This window comes from Balaenoptera musculus, chromosome 14 (assembly GCF_009873245.2).
Source record: "Balaenoptera musculus isolate JJ_BM4_2016_0621 chromosome 14, mBalMus1.pri.v3, whole genome shotgun sequence".
Lineage (NCBI taxonomy): Eukaryota > Metazoa > Chordata > Mammalia > Artiodactyla > Balaenopteridae > Balaenoptera > Balaenoptera musculus.
In genome coordinates this window covers 18,372,604-18,385,866 of record NC_045798.1, presented here as the reverse complement: position 1 = coordinate 18,385,866, position 13,263 = coordinate 18,372,604, and the positions used below count along the sequence as shown (strand labels likewise).

General features: G+C 44.1%; 1 protein-coding gene across 1 annotated transcript in view; it reads left to right on the top strand.

Annotated features, from left to right (window-relative positions):
* ANKRD13A (ankyrin repeat domain 13A) overlaps positions 1–13,263 on the top strand; it is a 39,748-nt gene that overhangs the window by 15,977 nt on the left and 10,508 nt on the right. The window contains exons 2-7 of the mRNA XM_036822824.1: positions 2,192–2,324; positions 3,126–3,250; positions 5,410–5,455; positions 6,960–7,103; positions 7,753–7,942; positions 12,034–12,100. Of these exons, the coding sequence (XP_036678719.1) occupies positions 2,192–2,324; positions 3,126–3,250; positions 5,410–5,455; positions 6,960–7,103; positions 7,753–7,942; positions 12,034–12,100 (705 nt within the window). The remainder of the gene's footprint in view (positions 1–2,191; positions 2,325–3,125; positions 3,251–5,409; positions 5,456–6,959; positions 7,104–7,752; positions 7,943–12,033; positions 12,101–13,263) is intronic.

Here is a 13,263-nt window from a genome sequence, read left to right as displayed (position 1 = left end):
AGAAATCAGCTGTTAACCTTATGGGAGTTCCCTTGTATGTTATTTGTCATTTTTCCCTTGTTGCTTTCAATAATTTTCTTTGCCTTTAATTTTTGTCAGTTTGATTACTATGTGTCTCAGTGTGTTTCTCCTTGGGTTTATCCTGTATGGGACTCTCTGCGCTTCCTGGACTTGGGTGGCTATTTCCTCTCCCATGTTAGGGAAGTTTTCGACTATAATCTTTTCAAATATTTTCTCTGGTCCTTTCTCTCTCACTTCTCCTTCTGGGACCCCTATAATGCGAATGTTGTTGCATTTAATGTTGTCCCAGAGGTCTCTTAGGCTGTCTTCACTTCTTTTCAATCTTTTTTCTTTATTCTGTTCTGTGGCAGTGAATTCCACCATTCTGTCTTCCAGGTCACTTATCCGTTCTTCTGCCTCATTTATTCTGCTATTGATTCCTTCTAGTGTTTTTTTCATTTCAGTTATTGGATTGTTCATCTCTGTTTATTTGTTCTTTAGTGTTTGTTCTTTAATTCTTCTAGGTCTTTGTTAAACACTTCTTGCATCTTCTTCATCTTTGCCTCCATTCTTTTTCTGAGGTCCTGGATCATCTTCACTATCATTATTCTGAATTCTTTTTCTGGAAGGTTGCCTATCTCCACTTCATTTAGTTGTTTTTCTGGGGTTTTATCTTGTTCCTTCATCTGGTACAAAGTCCTCTGCCTTTTCATTTTGTCTATCTTTCTGTGAATGTGGTTTTCCTTCCACAGGCTGCAGAATTGTAGTTCTTCTTGCTTCTGCTGTCTGCCCTCTGGTGGATAAGGCTATCTAAGAGGCTTGTGCAAGCTTCTTGATCAGAGGGACTGGTGGTGGGTGGAGGTGGGTGTTGCTCTGGTGGGCAGAGTTCAGTAAAACTTTAATCTGCTTGTTTGCTGATGGGTGGGGCTGAGTTCCCTCCCTGTTGGTTGTTTGGCCTGAGGCAACCCAGCACTGGAGCCTACAGCACTGGAGCCTACCCGGCTCTTTGCTGGGGCTAATGGTGGACTCTGGGAGGGCTCACGCCAAGGAGTACTTCCCAGAACTTCTGCTGCCAGTGTCCTTGTCCCCATGGTGAGCCACAGCCACCTCTGTACCGCCTCTGCAGGAGACCCTCCAACACTAGCAGGTAGGTCTGATTCAGTCTCCCCTGGGGTCACTGCTCCTTCCCCTGGGTCCCGATGCGCACACTACTTTGTGTGTGCCCTCCAAGAGTGGAGTCTCTGTTTCCCCCAGTCCTGTTGAAGTCCTGCAGTCAAATCCCGCTAGCCTTCAAAGTCTGATTCTCTAGGAATTCCTCCTCCCGTTGCCGGACCCCCAGGTTGGGAAGTCTGACATGGGGCTCAGAACCTTCACTCCAGTGGGCGGACTTCTGTGGTATAAGTGTTCTCCAGTTTGTGAGTCACCCACCCAGCAGTTATGGGATTTGATTTTATTGTGATTGTGCCCCTCCTACCGTCTCATTGTGGCTTCTCCTTTGTCTCTGGATGTGGGGCATCTTTTTTTTGTGAGTTCCAGTGTCTTCCTGTCGATGATTGTTCAGCAGTTAGTTGTGATTCCGGTGCTCTCGCAAGAGGGAGTGAGCACACGTCCTTCTACTCCGCTATCTTGAACCAATCCTCCTCTCTTTCAATATTATTTGCACACTGGTAAAAATCTCTAATATGAGTCCAAAATCAATTATTCAATGGTATATCTTACATTAGAATCACAGGCTGATTTGTCAGATTCTCTAATACATTATCTAAATCTTACAAACATTGAAAATGCCATATTACACAGAATACTACTAAAGTTAACACAAAAATGAATACTGTGGATTTGGTGTATTTCATCTTTCTCATATTTAATTCTGAACTGTCTTAGGATTAAATGACATTTACCATCCATTGCACGTTGAGGGTACTGCCTCAAGCCTCCTGGGCTTACCTTTGCAGGAGAATGGGGAGTCCTGTCTCAGTAGCCTGAGGTTGCTTTTTGGCCCAGATGTGTCAGAGAGATTCTTCTGCCACCACTGTGAACATGCCAAATCCCTTCTGTGTGATGCTATGTCAACAGGGTTCTCCCAGACCCTCCTATTTTTAATTTTTATACTGAATATTATCTCTCAAACTCCTTTCCACGTTTTTATGTAATATATCCAATTATATAAATGCCAGTGTTTACTTTACAGAATGCGGAGGCTCTGGATCCGCGAGGTCGAACCTTATTGCATCTTGCTGTTTCTTTGGGACATTTGGAATCTGCTAGAGTCTTGCTCCGACATAAAGCAGACGTTACAAAAGAAAATCGCGAGGGATGGACAGGCAAGTATACTTGTAAAATAATTTAAAGCCTTTCATTTCGTTTTCTCTTTCTGAATAAAGGCCAGTTTCAATCCTCATTGTCCCAAGTCATCTTTATCTTAAGACTGTTTCTCTCTTGGAACTTGGGGCTGGGCGAGAAGTTGAGAGCCTCGGATGCTGCTGGCTTGTCTGCAGCACAGTGGTCCGAACTATGTCCTGGGCCAAGAGCCCTGGGTAGAGGGTGACTCCTCATACGGAAAGCGGCTCTACGTGAATCAGACATGAGTGTGAAGGCTGGATTTCCCCTGAGGAATGTGGTGGTAACTCCAGCGAATCCATCAGGATAGACAAAATCAAAAAGAAATTATAGCTGAAAGTAGTATTTTCCAGTGAAATCCTGGCACTTCACTTGTTTTGCACACTCTTGTACTACTGGTCAGAGTAATTTTGAGTTGACTGAGCAAGGATATACACAACACAAACCCTACCTGCCCATCTCCACAGATATGTGATCACACAGTGAAAGCCAGCTCTGAAGACACTGTCAGTATTTCAGAGCCAGTGGTAAGAAAGGGGGGAAAGGGAACGATGGCAGGGTTTGCTCAAGAGGCTAAGAGTGCTATGTTCTCTTCTCTTCTCAGTCAGGTAAGGGCTAGAGATAAGTAGTCATGGTCATAAAGATCAGGGGGTGCTGCAGCCTGTGTCCCACTTTGAAGAGAATATTGGCCTTTGATCCAGATAGATACTTTTCATAGTGGCTTTGGAATTTGTCAGAAAGTGTGAGAATACAGGGGGATCCAATTTCACTTTTTTGCCTTCCAGTTTTGCACGAGGCTGTGAGCACCGGTGATCCCGAGATGGTGTACACAGTCCTTCAGCATCGGGACTTCCACAACACATCCATGGCCCTCGAGGGAGTTCCCGAGCTGCTCCAGAAAATTCTCGAGGTAGCCATAAAAATTGACAATGCCATCATTGGAGTTAAATGCTGACACAGCAGCTGCAGACACAGTTTGACATCCTTGTGTGCCTTCCTAAAGAGTTTTATGAGTCGTGAATACGATGTATTGAATACCAAATAGCATTATTCCTTGCTTTTCCAACTTGTTAAATGTATGAAGTCTTTCACAAATTATGTTTCCGGGTCATTAAGACTTACTCTTTTAAGTGTTACTTAAAAATTAGAACTAAAGACAAATGGACATCAAGCAATTAATTTGTCTAGCTGCCTGTTTTCTTACAAGTAGCATCCCGAGCTCAGGTCATCTTGGGGAAATTGTAATGAACATCGTGACTATATGGGGATTTTCAGGGCCTGTTGAGGCTCAGAAGTCTGTGTGCAGCTCTCCTTGACACCCCTGTCACTTCTAGCCATTTGTATTATGTGACTTCTAATCCATTCCCTTAATTTATTTATAGTTATTGGCTTTGGGGCAGTTTCTCTCTCTTGTGAATGATGTATGGGCTCTGTGACACTTAGAGAATTTTCTTAAAAGACTTTACTTCTAGGCTCTTGGATTGTTTTGGATGATGGTTACCATTCTTCAGATAACCTTTGTCACTTGCAATAACCGTCTTATTGGTCAACCATGTGCAATATTCCTGAGGCAGCAGGAGACAAGAAAGTACCAGCGGTTCTATTTTCGTGTTGTTTATTCTCAGTTTAAACACAGAAGTGAGCTCCCCAAGTATTTCCAAAGATATTTGCTAGATAAATCGGCTTTCTACATTTCTTGAGAAAAATTAACAATTCTGTTGAGAAAAGAAATAACTTTGCAGTGAGACAATCACTGCTTGTTATCTGAGCACTCTTCTTAAAACAAATTTCTGTGACACAAGCTAAATCCTGCCTAAGACATTCATTTTACACATACTACAAAAAAACCGTCCATTAAGTATGAAATTGTTGTATCCATTGTTTTTAAAATAGATGTGTGTTTGAGTGCACAAAGATCACATAGATTTGTTTTCTTATCTAACTCACTGTAGGGGGAACTAAAAACATCATTTGTCCATTTGACAAAGCAGAAAGTGACTTCTTTAACAGGGAGTCACCCACACTTAAAAAATTCAGTGTAAAAGACTTTCTTTTTTTTAACCTGTATTGATCCATAGCAGTGAACTGCACTGAGTTGTATTCTCTGCTGGAGGTTATAGACAGCCCACAAATAACATGGTGCTTGGTGGCACCAGAGGCCGTGCATGACGGCTTGTCTTTCAACAGCATCTCCTTGTTACGTGTCCACATTTCTTATCCATTGCCCCTCGGAGTGTCTTCACCCATCATTGGAATCTGTTTTTTCTTGAGCAGAAAAACACCTGGAATTTCTAGCATTTTTCTTCCTTCATGCTAACTGTTGGATTTCTTAAGTAGCTCTCCAAGAACCTTCTGTAGGAAATCATGGTAGGTCAGAAAATCATCCTAAACAGGCCTGCTGTGGTGGTGTGAAACCTCAAAAAGCCAAATCCTAAAACTTTAAGAGGAAAGCGGGGCAAAAGTCTTCTGTTAACCGGAGGTAAAACTCAACTTTCTGGGGGCAGTGATGTCTCGCAGCCTCTTGGTTTCAGAGTGGTCCGATAAACACCAAGCACTTCCCAGCACACAAAGCCTTTCACAGTCAAGTTCCCCGTAGAACAGATGGGGTCCATGCTCCCTTTTCTCTGCTTAGACCAGCCTGTGGCCCATATCGTGTGGTGGTGCTTGAGCCCATCCTCCTGGCTCATGGGCCATTACTGTTAGGAACACGGTTGAGCCCCTAAATCAACGTTGACTTTATCTCCCTCCAACCTTGTCACTTGCAGTTAACTTTATTAACTGTCTAGACATATTTTATATTGAGGTAAAATAACAGCCTGAACATAAAATAAGGATTTAGTTTGATGGGTTTGCGATTTATGTTTCTTCTTATCTTCTCTGTTCTTTCTCCCTCTCCCTTTTAAACAACCCTAATAAACCTTACTGTGTTTGTGATTAGTTAATGGTACCAAGGGTAATTTATTTTATTTTATTTTTTAAAAATTAATTTTAATTGGAGTATAGTTGATTTACAATGTTGTGTTAGTTTCCGCTGTAAGGGGTAATTTATTTTAAACCTTTGTCCTTCAGGCTCCGGATTTCTACGTGCAGATGAAGTGGGAATTCACCAGCTGGGGTGAGTGGCTGTGGGCTTGAAATTTATTTAGCTTGAATATAGGCTTATATAACTTTTTATAAAAGTTATATGTATTTTTTTTTAATCTAGAAAATGAATGGATGAGAATAAGGGAAGACAGTCACCCACAGTCCCACATAAGCACAACTGTTGTTAATGCTTTAGGTGTGTTCCTTCCAATCTTTTCCTGCGTGCATAAGACTTTTTCTCCCAGGCATTCATCAGTACAATATATAGACAATTTTGTCTCTTCCTTTTATCAGTTATCGCTGATATTTATCCATATTATTCGTTTTTTAATATCTCACTTTAAATGGCTAAAATCTTAGTAAGATTTATCATAAATCAGTTACTCATTTCCTTGTGGAGTTCAACGCGATCCTTTTAAACTTGTTTTTCTCTTCTTTTTTTGAAAAATTAATTATTTATTTATTTTTGGCTGCGTTGGGTCTTCGTTGCTGTGCACGGGCTTTCTCTAGTTGCGGTGAACAGGGGCTACTCTTCGTTGCAGTGCACAGGCTTCTCATTGCAGTGGCTTCTCTTGTTGTGGAGCACGGGCTCTAGGCACGCGGGCTTCAGTAGTTGTGGCTCGTGGGCTCTAGAGCACAGGCTCAGTAGTTGTGGTGCACAGGCTTAGTTGCTCCGCGGCACGTGGGATCTTCCCGGACCAGGGCTCGAACCCGTGTCCCCTGCATTGGCAGGCGGATTCTTAACCACTGCGCCACCAGGGAAGTCCTAAACTTGTTTTTCTAAGGAAGAAGATGAGACGAATATTGGAATAGCTTGTTTTTAACAAAATGGATGTATTTCTCCAAAATCTTATGTAAGGCAAATTGACTGACAGTAATTTTCCTAGATGTTCTACTTCTGTTTCTTGTAGATCAGTTAATGACAGTTTCTAACTCCCAGATTTTCAGCTATTTTCACTTCCAGACTTCCCTTTCAGGCAAGAAGTCATATTTGTAATAAAACATTTAAATGAAGTAAAAAGTATATGAAAGAACAGAACTTCAGGTTCTTCTACGAAACTGAGTTCTTTTTAATGCAAATAACCACTCTGATCTCAGTTTTTGTTTAAAAAGCAGCATATTTTAGACATTTGATATCTTGAATGATGGGCCTGACAGTATAGGGGGGCCTCAGCCAGATGGCGAGAGTAGCATATGTGGATGAGGACAGCCAGATGGATGCACTCTAGCCCTGATGGTAGTCAATGAGAGGGGTTCATTCGGGATTGAGGATACTCTTGGGAAATTGATTTAGCGTTTTCTCTGGACAAGACAGAGATCTGCAGCTTTATAAACAGCTGTAGAACAGAAAGTCCATTTTTATTCTTTAAGAATGACTCCTTATATTTTAAGTGTGGGAGCCAAGCCCAGTTCTGTATGACCGACGTCATCTTGCCACTCCTGTGCTTTCACTGAAGTCAGAACCCTGATTTCTGGGGCCTGGCTGTTCTGCTTGGCCCTCGGGCTTTTCTCAGTAGTACACTTCTCTTCTCCAGTGCCCTTGGTTTCCAGAATATGCCCGAATGATGTCTGTCGCATTTGGAAAAGTGGTGCCAAACTGCGTGTGGATATCACATTGCTGGGATTTGAGAACATGAGCTGGATAAGAGGGAGGCGGAGTTTCATCTTTAAGGGAGAAGGTGAGTGGTTCTGTTTCAGTAATCACTGCTCTTTTTTAACCATCAAAATGTACTCACATTTATGTGCCTTTTCCGTGCCTGTCTCTGGGGCATGTTTTGTTGTTGTTGCTGGTATTCTTGTTAGTTATTCAGCTCTCAATTCCTATATCTTATTTCTTATCTGGATAGTTCTCTCGCACATACCATTTACCACCCAACACTGTTATCCTCTTGACATATGACGTTCCTAAACCTCTGAGTGCAAGACTCTGTCTTGTATCTCTTTATATTGCCTCCATAATCAGGCATGGTCCCCTAATGGAGGGTGAGAAATGGTGTGGCTAACCCAGTGTTGTGCATAAATAATTTATGTTAATTAAGTAATCATATACTTAAAGAAGTACACAGATGAAATGCGTTGCTAACAAAAAATACAAATTATTTAAAAAGTCTGCATCTTTGGGGAAGATGGCCCAGAGCCTCCTCTGAGTTACGGAAAGTTGGCCAGATCATTCCTGGGCAAGTAGGTAATCGATAATCAATAGTATAGCACCAGGGGGTGGGGGGGATGGGGTGTGTGTGAAAGATGATGCAGTTTAACATACAAAGCTTCTTTGGTTTTGCATCTTCCTTGCACTGTGCTTAGTTACGCCCTTGTTTCCATGAGCAGACAACTGGGCAGAGTTGATGGAAGTCAACCACGATGACAAAGTGGTCACCACTGAACACTTTGACCTTTCCCAGGAAATGGAGCGCCTCACTCTGGACCTGATGAAGCCAAAAGGCAGGGAGGTTGAGAGGCGGCTCACAAGCCCAGTCATTAACACCAGCCTTGATACTAAAAACATTGCTTTTGAAAGGTATGGATTTAGGTTCTGCATTTTCATGTCTAATCCCTTTACTGCCATCTTTAGTGCCATGTATATATTAACTGGAAAGTATGGGTGGATTGGGATTTTTCTAATATGGTGTAAGAAACACTAGTGTGTTTTAAAGTTGATCTCTGCTCTAACCAAACAAACCACAGCTGACATCCTCCACCATGTATCATTCTTATGGCACATTGGTTAAGTCTTGGAGAAATGTCTTCATATTCTTTTATGGGCCCTTTTCTAATGGATTTTGCTTGCATTTTATTTCTGTGTTTGGCAATCCACAAGACTCCCTAGTCCCAAATCATGGAGCTTGGAGTTTCCGAGGTAGAATCGGTCCAGTATTGAGTGTGGTTATACTGATATTAGTCAGTCAGATACACACTTAGCATACAATTAAATGTGGTCCTCCCCCTCATCCGCCTCCTGCTTCCCCATGAGGCCTAATAGTTTAGAGCAAGAGTCTGGAGGGGTTTCAGTTTTATTCCAGACTTTATCTGGAGAAACCTCTGGGGAGGTCTGTGCCTCGGTTAACCCAGGTGAGAACACCATCTCTGGGCCTCTGCCTGTGGGCGGAGCCGAGGCGGGGAGGGCCTTTGTAAGGGGGGGAAGGCTGTCATAGCTGTTGGCCTGAGTGCTTCTACCATAGAACACACTGAACTGAGGGAGTCTGTAAGAGCCCTGAGTGTTTGCCTAGGATGTCACATCCAGCTCTCTGTAAACCAAAGCAGCATAGCCTGAGCTGACATGGACACTATTCTTCTGGATTTAGGCTTTCTTTTCTCTTAATGAATATACTGACTGTTCTCTCTTTTCCTTTTCTTCTTTGTTTCCAGTATAAAATTTATTAATAAAACTGAGAGTCTTCGGTTTAATCAAACATAAGGTTTAAGTGCCCCTTTCCCCTAATTTAGATCAAGCTGTGGAATTAGGGTATTTGTTGGTAGCAGAAGAGAAAATGCCAGGTATGCTGCTGCTTTGGGAGTGACACCCCCTGAGGCAGGGTCAGTCCCCTGTCACCAGCCTCCTCGCACCGGCCTCACCAGGTGACAGCCACTGTCTTCCAGGGACAGCAAGGTTTAGGGACTGACCGTGGCTTTACCTGAAAGGGTCTTGGGAAGACATCTCCAGGCTTCAGCATTCGCCTCTGCAGGCCGGGAGGGCACGCCAGCTTAGGGCTCTGCTCGTAAAGCTGGAAGACAGGGGAGCCGAGGGCTGGAGGAAGCTGGCGCCATCGGCAGGGCTGCTAACTGCAGCTTCGAGCAAGCGGCTTCATCTTCAGGTTCCTGTTTACCTCAGCTGAAAAGAAAAAAGGAGTGAATCTCGAGATGAAATCTCAGATGTCATGAGAGGAGCCACTGTTCCCCCTAGTTCAGCAGCAGAGCGTCATTGTAGCGTCATTGTTTGCTCTGAAGTGTAATTTACAGAGAATGTGATGGTTACTGGCTGTTACCCAGCGGAGGGTAGACAGCCCCCCTTCCATTTGTACTGAGTTGCATTTTGTATTCCTGTGGTCCCGGGGTTTTCAGATGGTTCAGGCTAACCCTCATTTTGCGAGCATCAGAGTTGCTGAGAGAGAATTTCTAGAAGGCACCTGCTGTTTTTGGTGCTTGGAATGAAATAGGTGCTCAGTGAGCTTCTCGTGGTTCAAGCAAGGGCTTGGGCCCCTCTTGAGGGTGAGGTTTGCTGCTAGAAAAAGTGTGCTTGCCTGGTTCTTACCCGAGGTGTGAGCTAGTGTTCAGCTGATTAAATTTGGAAGATGTGGGCCTGTTATATTATGATAGCCTTCTTTATCCCATTCTTTCTCCTAATCTTTTTTTTTTTAAATTTTTATTTATTTATTTATTTTTAATTTATGGCTATGTTGGGTCTTCGTTTCTGTGCGAGGGCTTTCTCTAGTTGTGGCAAGTGGGAGCCACTCTTCATCGCTGTGCGCGGGCCTCTCACTATCGCGGCCTCTCTTGTTGCGGAGCACAGGCTCCAGACACGCAGGCTCAGTAATTGTGGCTCACGGGCCCAGCTGCTCCGCGGCATGTGGGATCTTCCCAGACCAGGGCTCGAACTCGTGTCCCCTGCATTAGCAGGCAGATTCTCAACCACTGCGCCACCAGGGAAGCCCTCTTTCTCCTAATCTTACTCTGAGCTTGATGCTTGCAAAGTAATACTTTTGCCCGAGTGAATTTTGGGCCTGTGGATATATACCCTCTGGTTGCAGTTTGGATTTGTCTCTCCTCTGAAAGGTTCTGCTCTGCCCACCTTAAACAGAGCATTCCCTGCCACCCTCAGAGCCTTTCTCCACATTGTGTGGCAGCCTCCGAGTCCCAGCGTGTGCTACGTGGCCTTTGGCACGGTGGTCTCAGTGGAGACGGGCAGAGGTGAAAATGGCAAAAGAGGAAGCTGGGTTTTCTCCTATCATTATCAGATGCCTCTGCATGTACAGTTAATCAAGGAGCCAAGGATTTATTAGAATCTTGGTTTTAAAATAGGATGTAGATGTTGAGTTTAATAACTAAGCTGTCAGAGAGTGGATGTGGGGAAGGAAATGGAGCAGCCAGGATTGCAGGTAGAGCAGATGTGGGTGAGTGAGGAGCGTGGCAGTTCCCAGGGAGAAAGTGCGGCTCTGATTTCTCAGCATCCACGAAGGATGAAGTGGAGCAGACCTAGTCATCCTTCAGTCCGAGTGCCAGAAAGCGATGATTTCCCGTGCCAAGATACCAAGTTCTTAGTGAAAGACAGGAACTGAGGATTGAACTGTTCACCCAAAGGAATATCTTGATTTTCACTGATCGCTGACTAAAAGGGGACTCAGGTTTGTTAATGAGGCAGGTGCGGTCCCTAAGTTTGTTTCTGGAATGTAAATTGGAGTTAGCTAGCATGTGGTATCATCCCTTTAGGAGTCCTCTCTTTCCCTCCATCGGTCACGTTGTGCTAACTGTGGGTAACGAATAGGAAAGTTAAAGCTCTGGTCCCTCCTTTCTCTGATGGACTGTAATACACACATAAAACTCCGCATACCCTGTCTGAACTAATTGCATTTACCAAATCTCATTAGAAGAAAAGCAAACTGTTTGGAAACACAACACGTAGATAACCGCCTCCCGGCCACCGTTCTGGAGCTTCCTGCGCGGTGTGCTGCTTCACCCCGGGGTCGGAGCAGGAGGCACCTGACACCGGCCCGAGTGCAGCAGTCACAGCGGAGCTGGGATGTGATGTCCTAGACAAAGGGGCAGTCTGGGCAGGGCTCCCCTGGGAGTGGGAGCATTTCCCAGGGTGAGCTGCTTTGAAAAAGAATCAGAGCCTCTTGGCCGCATTTGGCTCCTAAATGCATTTTTTTTCCAGGAGTATATTGAGTTGAGTAACTGGGTGTTTGGGCACTTTACCAATGCTACAGCTGCTGCTGAAGTGCTGGGCTGCTTTACAAGCATTCCACAGAGCTGGACTCAACGGCTGGGCTGAAAAACTGCTTTTGATATTCTTTTCCCCCGCTGCACCAAACCTGATAACGCGCGCGACTCCCAAGCCTTTTCGCAGGCACTAATGGTTTCTGCAAGCAGCTCTCCACAGTGATGAGTTCCTGCCCCACCCATGTTCTCCCAGGAGCATGATGGTCTGTGCCTCACTGTTCTAAGAATTCCTCGATTGAGATACTGCTGCTTATGGGGATAGAGCCACTGACTCTATCGGTGCCCACGGCTGGGATGACCCAGATGAATGCTCTGGCCGAGATACCACCTTAGTGGCGAGCCCTTGGACGCTGGTCATCTGCACTCACTTCTTGGGGACAGCTGTCCAATAAACGTCACCACCTTTGTTGCCTCTGCCGGCAGCTTTCGTAAAGAAGCCAAGAATGGAGGCTTTCTCTTGCGGGGGGTGAGGCAAATTGATTAATAACTGTGGGAGGGGGTGGGGGATGCTTGAGCCATCTGTCATTAATAACATCCTTTTGTGGACAGTAGGACCCTAATTTCCAAGTGTCCTTCACTAACTTAAGCTGGGGGAAAAAACCTATAAAGGCTGCAGGGATAAATCTGAATGGCATATTGTACATGTGGAAATTTGTGGTGTTCACTTTTTATCAGAACTAAATCCGGATTCTGGGGCTGGAGGACAGATAAAGCAGAAGTTGTTAATGGTTACGAAGCAAAGGTAAAAGGAAACTCTTAAAATAAGATTTAATATAGCTATTTAGCTTCTATGCAAATGAGGATTCTGTTCAGATTTTGTCATGCATCTGTGCCGTGGAGGTGCTCTGGGGAATAAGTTCTGTCTAGTGTGTCTCTTCCTTGGATTTTTATCTTATTTGACTTTCAGAAAATGGAATAGCATGTCCCAAGGAGGTCTCTCGTTATGGCAAAGAGAAACTATGTTGTAGAGAAATGAGTCCAGGTACCAGTTGTCCTGGTGGGAGTGACAATTCCTTTAATTCTTTAAAAAAAAAAAAGAAAGAAAGAAAGAAAAGAAAAAGAAAGGACTAGATTTAACATGCTTGTTCATCTTTTTTTATCACCTGAGTGGGTTTAAACAATATATATTGGAAAGTAGCTTTTATGAGTCTCCCAATATTTTTAGTCAGCCTAATTGTAACCAGTAGGCTTCCAGCCCACTTACATGATGTCAGTGAATTTAGAAGATAGTTGTCATAGTGGAGACGAGAGTTGCTCGAGTCATCTGGCACCGTGTCAGCGGGAAAGCTGTTTCCTGGCCTCTCGTTAGCCCTGCAGTGCAGCGGGGATTGATGGCTCACAACGGTGCTGCCAGCAGCTGCAGGGTCCTCTGGTGACCTCTGAGTGAGCAAAGAAAGCTTACGTCACGCTCAGTGAGATGCACTTAGAAATAGCCCTTCCAGTGCTGGGTGTGTTTCCTGAATCTTTAAACGTTGGGAATCCACGTTTTGGCATATACAGTTAATTCTCTGTGAACTGTGATGTGTGATTTTCCAGACCCCAGTATTCTTCAGTCAACCTTGAAAACAGAGCATTGACCCTGGCAGTTAAAATAATTTGAGGTCAATATACGGAATACCTTTCAAATAGTGGCTTGCTGGTTTTCTCTAAATCTTACCAGTGTAGAGAAACTTGTGTTCCTTCCTTTTTCCTTCTGTCCAGCAGATGGCTGTCTAAGTCGGTCTGAGTATAAGATTACCACAAATCAGTCCAAGTACACGATGCAGGTTTGGGCCCCTTAGTAGAAATCCAGCTGGGAGGCCTAAATTGCAGGACCTTCTTTGAGAGTGTTTAGCAACAAGAAGGGCAAGTTGGAAGGTGCAGCCTGTCACCGTTAACTACTCAGGGGTAATTAAAAATGTCAGA